This window comes from Pempheris klunzingeri, chromosome 21 (genome assembly GCF_042242105.1).
Source record: "Pempheris klunzingeri isolate RE-2024b chromosome 21, fPemKlu1.hap1, whole genome shotgun sequence".
In the NCBI taxonomy this organism is placed as follows: Eukaryota; Metazoa; Chordata; class Actinopteri; order Acropomatiformes; family Pempheridae; genus Pempheris; species Pempheris klunzingeri.
This window is the reverse complement of record NC_092032.1, coordinates 20,578,915-20,596,414: the sequence shown is the minus strand read 5'-3', so window position 1 is coordinate 20,596,414 and position 17,500 is coordinate 20,578,915. Positions and strand designations below refer to the sequence as shown.

The following is a 17,500-nucleotide window of genomic DNA, read 5'->3' as shown; positions in this document are numbered from 1 at the left end:
TTAGGTTTAGGCAGCCAAATAACTTGGTTAGGTTTAGGAAAGCATTGCGGTTTGGGTTAAAATAAGCACGTTGGTTAAGTTTCGACCCCAGCCTCCTCCTACAGGGACGATGTCCTGCTCGCCGGCATCAAACCAAACCAAAGCGTCTGAGCGCAGCCAGCTAACTAATTAATGTCTCATGATCTAAACGATGCTTCACAGAACGTCGTTCAACATGTCGGTGTCAGGCTGAGTGTTGACTTCTTTAAACTTTTGGTTGTCGTCGTTCTTAATGGGGAGGTTTAACATCCTGTGATCTGGATGCTGTTTGTTGCTTCCTCAGGTTTCAGCGTTGAGCCTCTCTGCACTTTGAAAGAGAAGAGCGGCCCGACAACTGCTCTCGGCTGCTCTTCAGTCCCTGTGAGACGAGTTCTCGGGTGGCTCATTACTTGGCTATGTGTGTTGGTATGGAAAGAAGTCTTGTTGGCTTTGATTCAGACACTTGTTGGCGTTCGTGGAGAATAGCGCAGAGTGCTAAGTCATGTTCATTTCACCAGCTGTGTCCAAATGATTTATAGCGAGAGGATAATGTGACGCTACAGAAATAGAGCCTGAGGGGGCGTCGGGGACGGCGTCTCGGCGGGACGAGGAGCCCACCGTGGACTGAAGACGTGGGTTTGGGATCAGCTCTGGATGTGTCGATCAATATTCTCACTCCAGAGAGACTTCACTGTGGACACAGAGCTCCTCACGCCGCAGTGTTCACACTTGTAAACGCAATGATGTACAGTAACTGGCATAGTTCAACATAGTAATGGCTCAGTTTTGTTGATCAGAAGTTGCAGGGGCTCGTTTTAAGAGTACCACCTACCGAACACCTCTTGGGGGTGATAACTCTGCATTGGCTGGACAATATCATGACATGTACCCATCAGAGACATTTCTGTCAAACACAAGACAACAATCTGCCTCCCCAACAGCGAGAAAGGCTCCGATTCAAGTTCAAATATTGACTAAATGGTGGCGCTGCTCTTCCAACAGTTTTAAATTGAGAAACAGATTTAATGTGGAGACTTTAATGTGGGCACGTCCGGGTTATTTGGCTGCTTCATATCCCAGCAGAAGCATTTCAGAAGCTTTTATTTTGTGTTTCTTGTCGGAGTTCCCTCCTCTGTGGTGCTGCAGCCCACAAGACGGCAGCTAAAGTGAAAGTGAAAGTGTTTCTCCACTCGTAAGCCGAACCTCTCATGATCTGATCTGTTGGACGTGATTAATACACAATCTGGAGTCTGTTTTATTTTGAAAAGTGACCAAATTCTCTATGATTTCCTGTGTCTGGGCTCACGCCATGACAGTGAAGTCTGACATAAAACTTTTTGAAGCAGTTTTAAAACTTGAGCCCGGTCGTCATTTTGCTTCCTTCAGCTAGAAAAGATGTGGATTCCTGAGCTCAGCCAGAACTGCAGCACTTCTTCCAGAGGCAACAGGGTGGAAAAGGTTGACTCAGATGTTTTATTTCTGTCTTTCTACTTCCTGTCACTGAGGTACAAATGTATGGCGAGGTGACATCTGTCCAGCCTATCGAGTGACGGAGCACATTTTCAGCTTCTCTCTCCGTCTGAGTCTCTGTTCGGCAGTCAAAAGGTTCAGGCAGGCGTGAGACAATATCGATCAGATCACTCTCTCACACACACACACACACACACACACACACACACACACACACACACACACACACACACACACACACACACACACACACACACACACACACACACACACACACACACACACACACACACACACACACACACACACACACACACACACACACACACACAGGGACCATCTGCTCCCACGTGTTAACAGTGTCAACTCATTCTGTGTCAATAAAGCCACTTGTAAATAAATATTCATTTCTCTGAGACCGCTCCCGCCCCGGTCTCTCCCCTGGTATTTAATCTTTCATGTCGACTCCATAATTTACCTCGATTTCAGCTCTCCTGCTGCCGGACTGTTTACTCACACTTTAGCACAAACAGCGAGGAAGCCTCTGGGTGGTAAGGAAGCCCAGAATGGACATTGGCGAGGCTCCAGGAGGAAATGTTGCTGCTTACTTTACTTTTTACTAAATAAAATTTCATCGAGGCTTTCTGACACTCGCTGCTCTTGTCCTGTTTTCTACCTGCAGGTCTTAACAAAGTGCTTCTTTTAACCACACTGTGATCGTTCCCTGAACATAACCATGGAGCATTATAACAACAGTGATTTTTGAAGATATAAATACACAAGTGAAGATGTAAGAAAGTGGAGTGTGAAGAAGACAGCAGTGTAAAGATGCTATGTACAGGTTCCATCATCTCCGTGAGGTAGGAAGGATATCTCATCTAATTTAGACGCTTGTATAAGCAGCGGCTTTAATTTGGGATTATTTGGGCTTGTTTTGTTCCCCAGGTGAGGAGCATTAATGTCCTCGGGACTATTTCACCCTGTCGATCTGGTAAAACACTTGTTCAGGCCCATATTTCATGGATCTCTTTCAGACCGGGTCCAAATTTGGGATTAAATCTATAACAACTATAAGAGCCACTCATTGTTGTACGACCTGTGAGGACACCACGTCTACCTGAGCAGCACGAGGAAACCTTTTAACTCTTTAATAGTTTCAGGCTCCCACACAAACATGGAGAGATAAACACTTCCTGTTTCCATTTCAAAGTAAAAGCTCTGTGGACAGAATCCCTTATTTATTGTTATTATCAAATGTTACCATGATATTTAAAATGAAAATTAATGAAACATTTGATTATTTATGCCCTTTTATCAAAGGCAAACTCAGTGAAGAAAGATGGGCAGGTGGACGGTGTGTTCAGGGCCTTAAAATCATCATCAACCCAGAAAGAATTGTGATTTGCATCAAAAATCACAGCTATCCATACGAACCCATATCTGAACCCTCTGAGGAACTAAAACCCTGTAGCTCTCATGTTAAGCCCCTCATGGGGGATCTTTCTTTCCAGCTTTACATGGCCTCCAAATATCTCTTGACCTTTTCCTCCTCTTCTTCTCAAAATTAGGAAACAAAATTCCATCCGGAAATGTGGAAAAGTCAGGAGTCAAAACCAAAAATCGGCTAATTTTTGCGTTTTGAATCACAGATAAAGTCCAGATTTGATCCCACTTATGGTTTTAGGTTTCTTTGTCTGAATTAAATCAACTAATGGATCAAAATCAGACAGTAAATCAGATTTCCTCTTCCTGAGTAAAAAGAGCTGCTCCCTCGTTCTCCCTTTTCTAATTTGTCCTCTGGCTACCCATGATTCAGTGTGTGTGTGTGTGTGTGTGTGTGTGTGTGTGTGCGTGGTGGGAGGGGTCGGTCTGTCAGCATAGATGACATACCGGTGGGGGGGCTCATGATCAACATGGTCGTGGTTATCCTGTCTGGGGGAGTTGGACGTAGGCAGGAGGAGACGGTCAGAGTGTCGACTCTGATGTTGTTTTTCTTCGGGCCGCTTAGTTCAAACGCAGCCGTTTATTTGTGTGCAGTTCAGGTGCCGCTTGTTCTTTCGTGTTTTGGTCATTTCTCTGGAGACCCGCCGTCGCTTAGAAGAAACTCTTCAGATATCCGAGCAGCTGTGTGCCACCTCCTATCCCAGCAGACTATATTTTCCTCGGTATTGTTTTTTAATTTATGTTCCTTAATGCCACCTGGCCTCGTTCCTCAGCCTACACCGCTGTGTTTCCACTGCGCCGTGGCCTATTTCCGCCCTCAGGGATCAATACAGTTCATTTCGTCCCTCCAGTGTGGGCTGGTCTTGTAACAGTGTTGTCGGAGAGCGGCTGCCTTTTCATTTGATGCAGCTTCCTCATCCTCCTCTGCCTCTCTGTCGCTAAATAACTATGCAAACTCACAAAGTCCAGCCTTTTCCTAGTATAACCGTCTGCAGTGCTGGAAGTAGTATTAGTGGCTGAGAGAGCAGCAGCAGCAGTGTGACGGGGGTTTGAGACAAGCGAACTCTTGTTGTCGTGTGAATGTCAGTGGATGCTTAAATCATCTGGAGTACAAAGCGTCTGACTTTTATACCAGAAACTAGAGGTTTGCACAAGAGTAAAGTTTTATAAAGTCTTTTTTAAGGTCTCATATTGTTACAAAATGCACTTTTTAAATGTCTTTACAACATAAATGTGTCTTAAAAGTTCTTCTCCTGCACTCTCTTTTAGTAAATGTGTGCTCCCTTTATGATGCCATAAGGGGATCTGTTGATCATGTGACCTCCTCCAGCCAATCAGCAGGCCCACTGAAAGTCCACCAACAGCAGCTACAGCTAACATGAAGCGCTCACACAGCGGCTGGAAGAATAGCAGCTAGAAGGAAAACAATGGGTTTTTGGACCATTAAACATGTAAACTTTGTCTGGTAGAGCTTCATAATGAGCAGAATAACCATCTCTGTACCTGGGGTGGAAGAGCCAGCGAATAGTGAAACAGAGTTTAAAGTAATTTCCGGATTTATAGATCTTTACGGGCTAACGGCCTCCAGGGGGCGCTCTAGCAGGAAGCGCAAGAGACATGACACTGAGAGCGACAACGAAAGAGAGACTGAGAGAGTGTGTCTTTCTGGGGCTGTTCAATCCAGACACTGATGAAGATGAAGATAGCGGTCAGTGACTTTTCCGGCAGGCTACGGTATTTTTTATTTTTTTAACCAGCCGTGTCAATGCCGTGTTACTGCCGTGTTATTGCCGCGTTACTGCCGCGTTGCTGCCGCGTTACTGCCGCGTTACTGCCGTGTCACTGCCGTGTCACTGCCGTGTCACTGCTGTTACTGCCGTGTTACTGCCGTGTTATTGCCGTGTCACTGCCGTGTCATTGCCGTGTTATTGCCGTGCCACTGCCGTGTTATTGCCTTCGTCACTGCTGTTACTGCCGTGTCACTGCCGTGTCATTGCCGTGTCACTGCCGTGTTACTGCCGTGTTACTGCCGTGTTATTGCCGTGTTACTGCTGTGTCACTGCCGTGTTATTGCCGTGTCACTGCTGTTACTGCCGTGTTATTGCCGTGTTACTGCTGTGTCACTGCCGTGGTATTGCCGTGTCACTGCCGTGTCACTGCCGTGTCACTGCCGTGTTATTGCCGTGTCACTGCCGTGTCACTGCCGTGTTATTGCCGTGTTACTGCCGTGTCACTGCCGTGTTATTGCCGTGTCACTGCCGTGTTATTGCCGTGTCACTGCTGTGTCACTGCCGTGTTATTGCCGTGTCACTGCTGTTACTGCCGTGTCACTGCCGTGCCACTGCTGTCATTGCTGTGTTACTGCTGTTATTGCCGTGTCACTGCCGTGTTATTGCTGTGTTACTGCCGTGTTACAGGCACTGTTCGGAAAAAAAGCATTTATTTAATTAAAAATGTAAAAAATCTTTCTGTGTAAATATCTCATGTTACAACGTGGACACTTGTGGCCTATATATGTACAATTTTTCTCTGTAAATTTAGTGGGTGCGGCTCAATAATCTGGAAATGACGGTATTTAATGTGCCCTACTGTTCATATTTGTACTACAGGAAGAAGAAGCACTACAAAATAAATCTACTTTATATCCAACACAGAGGAAACTGCTCAACTACGGAGAACTTTTATTACTGAAGTTGTTTTTCCTTTGGTGTTTTAGCACTGAGGAAATTAAAAAAAGAGGATTACAAGTGCTTCAGACCTGTCTGACACACACACACACACACACACACACACACACACACACACACACACACACACACACACACACACACACACACACACACACACACACACACACACACACACACACACACACACACACACACACACACACACACACACACACACACACACCCCTCCCTGTGGACGGGGGTTTTGGTGGTAGGAGCCTCTTTTGCGTCTCTCTGGCTGAACATTGAACAGATGTCACATTCACAGCCTCCCAAAGAGCTCATAACTCAAACTAAACACTAACACACACACACACACACACACACACACTAACACACACACACACACACACACTAACACACACACACACACACGCATGCACTCAGACAAAATCAACCCCCGCTTTGAAAAATGTTTTCAATACTGTAGTCGAGTTATTGATCGCTGCAGCTTTTAACATAATGTTTTGACCATTTAAATCGGGGAGGGCAGGCGGGCGGACGCTGAACCGCACACAGCTGGAGGTGCACCAACATGGCGGCCAGCAGCAGCACAGGAAACCACCAACACGCAGACACAGAGTTGGAAACACACTGGAACAAGCAGAAATGAACGCTGAACTAATTTAATGGAACACACACACACACTCACACACACACACACTCACACACACACACAGTTGGAAGTGCATCGATATGGCTACCACCAGCGGTGAATGCTAGGCTAATGGAATGATGAATATCAGCTATGTGACGCAGTGTATTCCAGGAAAATCAACCCCCTCGGCAGCTATTTCCTCAGAGTCGGGCCGAGCCATATTTCTCTCTAACTGCTCCGATGACAGCAGAGACGTTCGGAGAGGAAGCTGGGTCAATGATGATTAAAGCCACCTTTTGGATTCGGCCCTGTATTTTCCTGTCACATCACGGGGCGAATGAGGGTTCGAGCCGTTTTCTGGAGCTAATGGGAAAGCAGCCTCTCGGCGCCGACGGGACTTCTCACTGAAAACAGCAGGTCTGCGAGGTTTGCAGGTTTTAAAAATGACCGTGCAAGCGATGAAAACTGAATATGAGCTTTAATCAACTGGTTCGTTGGCATCAGCGTAACATCTTCTCGTTGCATTCAAAGAAAATCTGACATCCGCAACGTTTAAATACGACGACCACGTGATCGTGTTTCACATCCCAACAGAGCTCATTTACTATCACTCTGCAGCCACTAACATTTCTGATATTTCAGGGTCCATGAACGCACCAAAACGGACATTTTCTAATTGACCAAGTGGCAATAATCTAATCCAAGAGAAGAAATAAATGTTCATCTGTAAACTTCAAGCTACAAACAAACAGAAACAAGAGTTTGCTTAGAGGGAAAATCAATGTTCAAAACAAAAAAACTGATTTTGGAACATTTACCAGAATCGTGAAGGTGCATAAATATTTTTCACTGATTTTATATTTACCACATTGTTAGCCATGACGCCGTGTTCGATCGATCACAGTTTGGTGTTGCTGTTTTCCTCCTGAGGGCCGGACTCTGTGAGGCATACATCCTGTAGTTTGTTTTTCTGCCGTGCTGCTGATCAGCTGTGCTGCGTTTAAGGTCCTCTACACACACGCAGACACAAGTACTATATACAGTGTAGTTACTATACTAGACACAAGTGTCTTTACAGTAAGTGGAGCAGGGAAGTTTTGGTCGTGAGCATTGGGAAGTGACCAAAACAATGAGGTCACACATGCGAGCGTCCAAAAATGAGTTTCCTCAGCGAGCGAGCGGGTTCAGCGTGAGGAGCAGGCCGAGGAGCGAGGAGCAGATTGCAGCTCCTTCACGTTCAGAAGGAGCCAGTTCCACCTGAACCGATCAGGACGCCTACTGGACTCCTGGCTCCTCCCTGTGGAGGCTTTCCGGGCCCATCCACCTGGGATGCGACCCAGAACACACTGGTATTATAAATCCCATCTGGCCTGGTAACGACTTAGGACCCCCAGGAGGAGCTGAAGGACACGAGCCGAGACAAGGACGTCTGGGCTACTTTGCTTTGCCTGCTGCTGCCAAAACTCAGACCAAAGCAGGCGGCAGAAACTGGATGGTTGGATGGAAGGACGAGAACGCTCAGTATGAATCTAATATTTTGACTGTTGGCCCCCTGTGGCTCCAGTTTGTGGCTCCGTTTCCTGGCACTGATGATTACCTTCTACTCAGAAACAAGCTGCTGGTTTTGTCAAAAAAAAGTTAAGCTGAAAGAAGAAACCAACCAGGGGTTTGAATGCACTTCCCAAATCCCTGAAAGCCGCTCTATCGTGCCCATCGTGAAAATATTCCCCCCTGTGAGGGGCGACGGAGCTGAACCTGTTTTTAAAGGTGCTTCTTCTTCCTTTTTGGCTCAAGGAAGAGAGACGCACCTTGTGAAATGAGTTAGAATTCACCGTGTACCAGAGGGAGTCTTTCTAAAGGATAGAAAAGTCTTTGAGGATTTTGGAAATGTCTTCAAAAACATGTTGGGAGCTTTTTGTTTGCCGTTTATTTTTCAGGAAAATACTGGCTTGGATGTGGAACACTCTGGAACCGTCGTCATTGCCAAACTCTCAAATGTAAGAATGATGATTAAATGACAGGCACAAACTGGGACCGAGGCTCGGGAGCTTCAGACCACATGAAAGCAGCACAGACCGGGGGGGGGGGGGGGGGGGGGGGGGGGGGGCGTCCTTTCAGCGGGACAAACAGGAGAATCACTTCCATCACTTCCTGTCAGCGCGAAGCGACTTCCTCCCGGCGACCTCACAGGTCACATGCTGCATGCCAGCGAGCTCCCGTAACGAGAGCCACGAACGACCGCCGCTAATTAGCGTCCGTAAGGAGGCAGCCCGTCGGGGCGGCTGTCATTCCAGATCGTCGCTGCGTGCCGGCCGTGCGGTTGGCATGTTGCAGGCATGTCAGCAGAACGGTGACGGCGCCGAGGTGATCACGGGTCACACGCTGCACGCACAGCTTTCTGCTACCCACATTTTCTTTTATTCATATAAACAAGATATTTAGTGACTGGTGTGATCAGTGCAGCACTGTTTATTCAGGCAGTTTCAGACTAAATAGAGGAATTACAGCTGAGCCTGCTTGTGATTGGCTCCACTCACCGAAGAACGTCTGAAATCCGTCCAATCGGTGAGTTTCCTCTCAGCAGGATTACTTCGTTTGAGTTGGAGCATTGGGGGGTTTTCTACCATTCGCTCTGTACGTTTCATTTCAGATCTGAAGTGAAACAAATGATCTGCAGAACATCATTCTGACTGTGAGCCAGAGGAAATAACACAGATGGAAATAGGAAGCCACAGAGGACTCTTTGGTTTTGAGGGGATGCAACAGCAACACGACACGCTGAATCCAAACTGTGGCTCTTTCTCGGTCTGAAAGTTGAGCTCACGAGCTGGACGCAGTGCATTCATGTTCACTCATTCACACTCCTCAGCTGTGCTTCAGGAGCCACGTGGGGTTCAGTGTCTCACCCGTGGACAGAGAAGATCATCGGCTGCCCTCTCCTCACGCTGGAAGAACCACACCGTGCCCGCTGGCACAGTGTGGCACAGAAAACCATAAAAGACACTTCATCTCACTTCTGAGATGTGAAATTAATTTATTCTAGTGGTTTTTTTTTTATATTTAAGCTGTTTTTCTGAATGATGCACTGGCTGGATGGTATTCTTAATTTCGTTGTACTTGTTACGATGACAATAAAGTTCTATTCTATTCTATAACATGCAGAAAAGGAGGAGATCAAAAGGCAGCTGACCAACAACTGTACAACTGGGTGGTTTCGGTCCCACAGTTTATCTTGCAAAGGGGGGTTATATCTTTGGTTTAAGATGCTACAGGGGCAGCAGTGCTACGCTAACCACAGCCAGCTTGTCTGGAGCAAATATACAAACCTAAACAGCTCATTTAGCAGCAGACGCTGACTTGGCGGTACAGATGAGAACACATGCTGCAGCATCTGCACACACGCTCTCCATCCTCAGCACCACTGTCCCCACTTCCACTTGTCTTTTTTTTTTTTTTTTTTAATTTCAGCTGTTTGCTTGCCGTGTGACCCCCCCCCTCACAGATGCTGAATACCAGGCTCAGGGATACAGTCTGAGCGAGGAAAGACCCCCCGAGCAGCGACTGCTCTGTGGGCTCTCACTATATCGGATGAAGTGAAACACTCGTTAGGACGAGTTCATCGGGCTGATTCCACCTCAGTCAGTGTTTACTGGATGGATCTCTGTTTCAGGACTAACTACCTTTGCTCTACTTGTAATCTACTCGTCAGGTGCTTTTTCTCATTTGACTTGACAATTTTGGTGATCTGTTCATGGGTTAAATATTTTTTCAGCCTCTCAAAAGTGAATATTTGTCTCGTCCTTTCCCAGAGCAGCAGAAACAAAACCAATGTGATGACAGCATTTTAGAAATCAAAACAATTACTCGATAGAATAATCTGCAGAGTGTCCCTTTGTGACGTGCGTTACTTCGTGTTAACATGCTTATATTTGCCTTTCGCTCTGAATCAGACCGCTAACGTCGTCAGTTACGTGGCCTCAGATTTCAAAGTCGGCAAAGTCAAGTCGCAGGAACAACGGCTCTACTTCTTCAACCAGGCGACCGCGACCACGGCGTCGACTGACTGCAGACGACGCCGACGGGCCAGAAGCGTTACTCATCCTTGGTGAGGGCAAAGTAAGTGGCTCTCCCAGACAGAGCGCCCGACATGAGAGCCCACACACACCTTCCCTCCTTCTGAACAGACAGAAGAGACGACGGCGATCCTCAAAACAAGCGCTGATGAGGAGCCTGTGATTGTGTCTGTGCAGCTGGTTGTGTGAGTCGCAGTGTGTCAGTGTGTGTGTCAGAGTGGGTTAGCTCAGTGACCTTTGCCCTCCGGCTCGGCGAATCAGCATCATGCGTGAGCGGAGCAGCTTCAGCACAGGCAGCAAACAACCCTGTGATCAGCGTCACTGTCATCGCTGCTCGCTCTCTCATCTTCCTCTCGCTCTCTTTCATCCTCCAGCAGCTTCTCTCCCTCCCTCCCTCCCTCCCTCCCTCCCTCCCTCTCATGGCTGCTAACTCGCTCTCAACACTGTTGACTCACGCCGACTGGCTGCAGAACGAGACGATCTCGGCCTCAGCGCAGGACGGCAGCGAGCGCTTTATTGTGGAGGGTCGACGGGTAGAGACAGAGCTTTACAGAAAGGTGTCGTTAAGTCGGTCCGGACTAAAATGTTCAGATGGATTGTGCAGCCAGTCAGGATCCCCAGAGGATGAATCCCTCTGACCGTGAGGTTGACATTTGTGGTTTTGAATCTCAAAAATCTCCTCAAAACTAAATAAAATCAGTTTGCTGTGGTCTTTTTCTGACAGCAGATCGTTTAAAAAGCTCAGATGAAGTGACTGGCGTTGGGCCGTGAGCGTTGACAGACTTCCCTCCGGTGAGGACAGTCTGCCTCTCACATGTGAGGAACAGGAGCAGCACTCGTGAGCATCTTGTCCGCTGCTGGAGCCCAAATAATCCCTGATGTTGGAGTGATGAGGGAGTTTGGCTCCGCCTGCAGACACTTTGACCTCTTCTGCTCTGCCGCCTCCGAGTCTCCAGCTCCTCTTCCTCCTCTTCCTCCCCTCTCTCTCTCTCTCTCTCTCTCTTCTGTCGGACTCTCCCTTTTCTTTTCTCCTTCATCTTTCCCCTCGTCTTTTCCGGTTTTCTCTTTTCTCTTTGGTGTTTGTCCTCCTCCTCCTCCCCTCTTTCGTTCTTCATAGCCCTCTTTTACCCCTCATCTCCTCCTCCTTTACCCCACCTTGCACTCCATCATTACCTTCTTTTCACCCCCATCCATTCTCTCTCTCCCTCTCCCTATATTTTTTCTTTACCACTCATCATTTTCTCCCTTTTTGCTTTGAATGAACCCGTTTCTCTTTTCCTTTCCTTCCCTCCCTCCATACAGACTGGAAGATCTTCTGCTTTCCCGTTTCCTCTTTTATTTCCCTTCACCTTCATCTCTCTCTTTTCCTGTTTTCCTCCACCCAACATGAACCCCGACAGACGGCCTGGTTGGAGGTTTCCTCCCGTTAAAGGGGAGGATTCTTCAATCCTTCACGTTGAGCTCCTGAACTGAAGAGTCTGGTCCGAGCTGCTCTTTGTGGAAACGGTCTGGAGATAACGCTGTTGTGAACTGGTGCTTTATAAATAAAGATTGATTGATATTTTATTATCTGCCCAACTCTCTCATGCCCTTGTCCCCTCCTTCTCTTCCTCCTGTCTCCTCTAATACCCCTCTGTCCATCCACTTCCTCATTTATCTTCATCCCTCCGCCTGCATCCTCTCTTCCTTCTCCATCTTTCGCCCATCCTCCTTTCTGCTTCACCTCCCCTGAACCTCCTCTCCTCTCCTCTCCTCTCCTCCTCCTTGTGACTCTCCCTGTAGCGTGTTTCCGTCAGTTAGCTTCCTGACTTAGCTCCCTGCTAGCCTGCTGGCTGTGTGTTCGCGTCTTTAGACAGGTTTCACATGGCATGGTCAGCTAGCTTCGGGCTAACTCGGGCTAACTGTTTACCCAGAGGCCACACACACACACACACACAGATGCAGGGTGTTGTCATAGCTGTGTCATTCAGAGTCTGTCAGCGTGGTGCTCTCAGCGCGGACAGTCAGCACGGATCCTCGTCCTTCCTGACGTGTCACACAGCAGTGCAGTACACGGTACCGGCAGCAACGTTCAGACGTGATGACACACAGCCGAACTACACACTGCAAAGATTCAGACGAGGCAGAGGACAGACACGAGCCGGACTTTCAGAGCACTGCGAAATCGTCTTCTTTTTAACGTCCTTCCGGCGTCTATACGAGACTATGATAAAGATCTTACACTCGTTTTGTCCTGCTCCATCTATTGATCACGTGACCCCCTTTAGCCCCACGAGTCTAGTCAGGTTTCCATCGCTAACGCTAGCTCTGGTGATGAGATGTGCTTGATGCACGGTGTTAGAAATATAACGCGTTTCTTGAAAATTATTCTAGCGTGAAGCTGAAAATGAGCAAAAATATGTTTTTTTTTAAATAAGTACGTCAAAAAGTCCAGTCCAGGATGGGGAAGGAAACAAGACTGCATTAAAGGGGTGCTAAACTATATATATATATATATATATTCAGGACTTTGGGGCCTCCAAACTTCAGAAATGCAGTATGTGCATCTATGGACATGAAGGACTTGAGAGGGACTGTTTGAGTAAATAAAAAAGCACATCTCAGACTTGAGAAAGCTCCTCCAGAGACACAAGGTCCACTAAACTGATCTCAATGTGTTAAACTCGCTGAAATGCACCTTTAACTGGCCCCTAAACAACTTTCATGTCACCAATAATCAAAAACGAATAATGACAACCAGGAGAAACACCATCAGCTTTGTGAACTCGTCCACATGAACGACACTTAGTTCAGTTTTACTAATATTAGTTTTTGTTCCTCAGTCATTCCTGATGATTAACAGCTAAAAGCCTGTTAATTAGCCTGTTAATTAGCTTGTTAATTAGCCTGTTAATTAGCCTGTTAATTAGCTTCTTCCGTGGACGTAGAAACAGACCCAGCGTTTGAGGCCTATGAATGTATGTATGAATGTGAATGTAGCTCAGTGGCGCATGAAGCCAAAGAGGTTCGGCTTGCTGAGTATAAAAGGACCGTCCTCGTTGTCGGGCCCACAGGGAGCATGGGGGGGCTAGAGCCCGCTAACTTCCTGTTAGCCCTCCGCTAACTTCCTGTTATCCCTCCGCTAACTTGGAATGTGAATAAAATTATTTAATCCTGCGACTTTTCTAATGTTATCAAGTCATTTCTTGGGAGGCGTCTCTAAAAAAAAACAACATATCTCCAGATTTACATACGTCTCTTTCACAATAAAAGTCTTTTTGGGCCAAATGGCGTCACGTGACCGACAACATTGTTGTAATTACACGGTTTGGCCTCTTCAAAGCCTGCCACACTCCCCGGGGGGGGGGGGGCTTGGCTTCATCCTTTATTGTTACCACTCCAACCGTTCAGGCGAAACCCAGCAAATAAGAAATCATCTGCCTGCAAAACATTTGCAGAAATAAAGACTCAACCTGCTGTTTATTTGGATTGTGTCTCTCCGATGAGACGGGAACATAACGAAGCCAAATCTGTCTCCATCTTTACTCTGTTTACTTTTTTCCAAACAGCACAAACTGTCAGCAGTGTGAAGAGAAGCTCTGCGGCTCAGACAGACGAGCGCAGGCCTGAATGTCGTCGTGGTTATTGAAGGTTAGAAGTGACCATGTTGGATGAGTGACACTCACACAAAGTGACAGTGATGTTTTCGCCTCCTCGCTGACAAAACAAAAGCTTTTCACACTCGTGTCTCTTGGCTCTGAGCTGATCTGAACCTGCGGCTGCGTGACGCTCGGGGATATTTATCCTTGAGATTGTTTCGCCGTTCACACTTGTAGATGCTAAACAAAGGCTCACGGTGAGCTCGGGGCAGCTGAGGGTCCGATCGCTGAGAAGTTCAGTGTCTGGTGGGACTGAAAAGTCACGACAGGGTGGTTTCTATTAGAGGTTTAAATCCTCACGTAAAAGGTCACAGCTGAGTTTAGTTAGCTCTACTTTTTGACCACTAAAGCCTAAAAGTTTTCCAGTTTCTCCAGTTATTCTTTCTAAATCATTAAAAGAGTCCTCCACAGATTCAGCATCACACTCCTATAAAACAGGGTCAGACTCATGATGGACAGTTTAGGAAATGGATCAAAATCAATGCAGCAGAAACTGAAATATCGTCTTATTCTTCCTCATCAAAACCTGGTGCCTACATTACCCACAATGCAGCTCAACCACTGACAGTTCAGTTGAAGATTGCGGTGCTTTATGCTGCAAATCAGCCAAACATGAACACACTGTATCATTCTGTGTGTCTAAATGTGGGTAAAAAAAATAATTATTGGCAGATTTATTCAATCAGAAGACATTTTTATCTTTGCAAACCTGCTGTGCAACCCCCCCCCCCTCCCTGGAAACACCTCCAAATCAATCAGAGAAAACAACCAGACGTCTGCCCGTCGCAGGGTGACAATCACATGATCCTGTCCTCGGTCAAGTCGTCTCCTGACATCTCACAAGTCACACTAAAGGAACTTTTGAGCCCGAACGTGGCTCCAGTTCCTGCACATGAAGAGAGAAAATGTCCACTCACCCTGCGTCGCTGCTGTTCCCACAGATTAAGGCGTCCTTGGCGCCCTCCACCTTGTAGAAGTTATCTAGACGTGAAAAAAAAAAGAGATAAATTTCCACTTTAGAACATCCGGGAGGTTTCAGGTGAGTTCAGGTGACTCTTCCTCTGTACGTTACCTCAGGATCAATACACTCGTGTGTTTGGGCCTGTCGGACGCCACCGCAGCAGGGGGGCCATAAAACCTAAACCGTTACAGGAACCACACCGCTGAGCATTTATTCCACACTTTAATCTGACCACAAGCCATTTGAAGTGCATTAACACACTTCAGTATCATCGGCCTCAACACACAGAGACATCAGGCACAACTTCAGGAGCTTTTAATGCACAAGAAGAAACAAGTGCTTCTTAACTCCTGCTGCGGTTTGACAATAGTTTCATTTCTTATTTGTAGGACGGGAATAAATACCAGTTTCAGTCGAGCACAGAGGCTCCAGATACTCACAGCAGACAAAATCATGACAGAAGATCAAAGATTAAACAACGAGATCAAGATCAGGGTTTGGGACGATCCACTGAGATTAAATCCTAAACTAGAGCTGATTTAAAGCTCCATAAGCGTGTTTCTTACATCCTGTTGGCTGCTGGAGGGACGTCAGACAAAAGGATGACCCACCTGGAGCAGAGGTGTTAAATACAGGAAGTGGCCGGTTGGACCGTACCAAGTGGGGGGGGGGGGGCAGATTGGCTTTAATATTCACACTGATGAACAAATCGGCCTGTTTTGTTTTATTTGCGGGTTAGTGGGTGTGTTTTTTTACCCCTTTGTTTCAAAAATGGTCTGATCAGCCGTTATATATGTTTGTGGATACTGTGTTGTATGTTCTCTCCTGATTTATCGGCTCAGTGAACATTTTCCTGATGAGATTGTAATAGTTTACAGTCTTCTTCTACACAGCAGGATGCTCATTTAGTAGATAGAAAATATGGTGAATCATGTTTTTGGGAATTATCTTTTATCTATTTCACATTGTTTTCACCTCCTCAAAGTTAATTATAACATTTTCATTAATCTCATGTTATCAGTTATAATTTATCAACTAAATGATTCTGTATTGGGACATGGGGATCATGGAGGATCTCTGATTCAACTGCGTTCACATTTGATTAAATGCCATCAAACCATGAGTCTTATTTATTTACAATGCTGTTAAACTTATAGGAAACTAAAAGCATTTCAGTAACTAACCAATCAGAGGCGGTCTTCGTGCTACAAAAAAGCCCAAGATGACAACGTCTGTGTGATCGAAACGACGGCCCACAAACCACCGGGTGACGTCACGTTGGCTGCGTCCACCTCTCAGATACAGCCGACGGTTTGTGTTCAGTTCTGTCTTTGTTCATTTGAGCTGCAGGTCAACAAACAGACCTTAACTCAGGCTACGCTGCTATGGCCCCAAAACTTTACTGTATACGTCGACATTATCAATGTGTCACCAGCAAACTCACTCAGGGTGAAAAACAGCTTCTCTGTAATGAAGTCAGTAGCTAAAATGTCATCACGTCTGGTTGCAATGATGAAGAACAGCTCGTAGTAAAAGAGTCTTTGTAGGGTCTGATGCTGCAGCGTGCAGCCACCGGTCGTGATTCTACTCGTCTAAGAAACTGTGAAAAACACATCTGTGAAATGTGACAACGGCACCAGATTTAGTATCTTTCATTGTGAAAAGCTCTTCCTCTGTGAACCCGACAGATTCCCTGCATCCGACGCTGCGGCGCAGGCAACGTTTGAACAGGAACAGTGACCTTAAATGCTTCCTTGACATTTTCATCCATTTGCCTTATGGGAAAAACCATCCGGGACCCTTATCTTTTATTCAACATCCAATTCAGACCACATGCATTTAACTCCAGCCGCTGGGATCGATCACAGAGCGTTCCAGAAGAAAAATATTCAAATGGGGCCGTTGCTCTTCACTAAACGTACTGTGAGAGAAAAGAAGCCGAAAACAAACAACGAAGCATTTCAACTTTTCCACAAAGACCGTGTTCTTCTTCTTTGTTTCAATGTGGCTGCACACGAGCAAAGTTTTCTCCTTTGGACAAACAAAACGGGTTCTTTGGCGCTTCTGTCCGCCGCTTCGTTTGTGATCAAGCCCTGCTAACCAGCAAAAACTTCTGAGAAAGTCTGAAGTGCTTTTGTTCACGAGCTCAAAGCAGCCGTGAAGCTGAGATTAGTCACCTCAGACACAGCAGACAGGAGCAGTCTACTTAAAGTCCAAAACTCCCCCCAAATAAATGCATATTAGCCCACGGACTGACATTTAATAAAGGTTTTTTTCAGAGCGACCCCCGTCTGAGAAGATTTCACAGAGCAGCAGAAATTTGGGAAATTGTCTCTACAGGGTATCGAGGGAGTGGGCTTCATTTCATTTCTTTTAAAACTCAAGAGCGGCAAATTACCCTGACAAGCCCGAACACACCTCCGCCCTCCCCCTCGTGCTTTCTCGTCCGCGGGAGACACATTTACATGATGAAAGTCTGCAGGTGTGACAGAGAGTTAGCGGTCGAAGGGAAACACGCTGAGCCTGCTGCTCTCCACTGAGGGAAACATGTTAATCAGAGATTCACTTAT

General features: G+C 46.5%; 1 protein-coding gene across 1 annotated transcript in view; it reads right to left on the bottom strand.

The window, feature by feature from the left end:
- The window catches only part of LOC139221452 (sodium channel protein type 5 subunit alpha-like), a 131,540-nt gene that overhangs the window by 90,552 nt on the left and 23,488 nt on the right, over positions 1 to 17,500 (bottom strand). Inside the window, exon 8 of the mRNA XM_070853373.1 lies at positions 14,887 to 14,950. Within this exon, the coding sequence (XP_070709474.1) occupies positions 14,887 to 14,950 (64 nt within the window). The remainder of the gene's footprint in view (positions 1 to 14,886; positions 14,951 to 17,500) is intronic.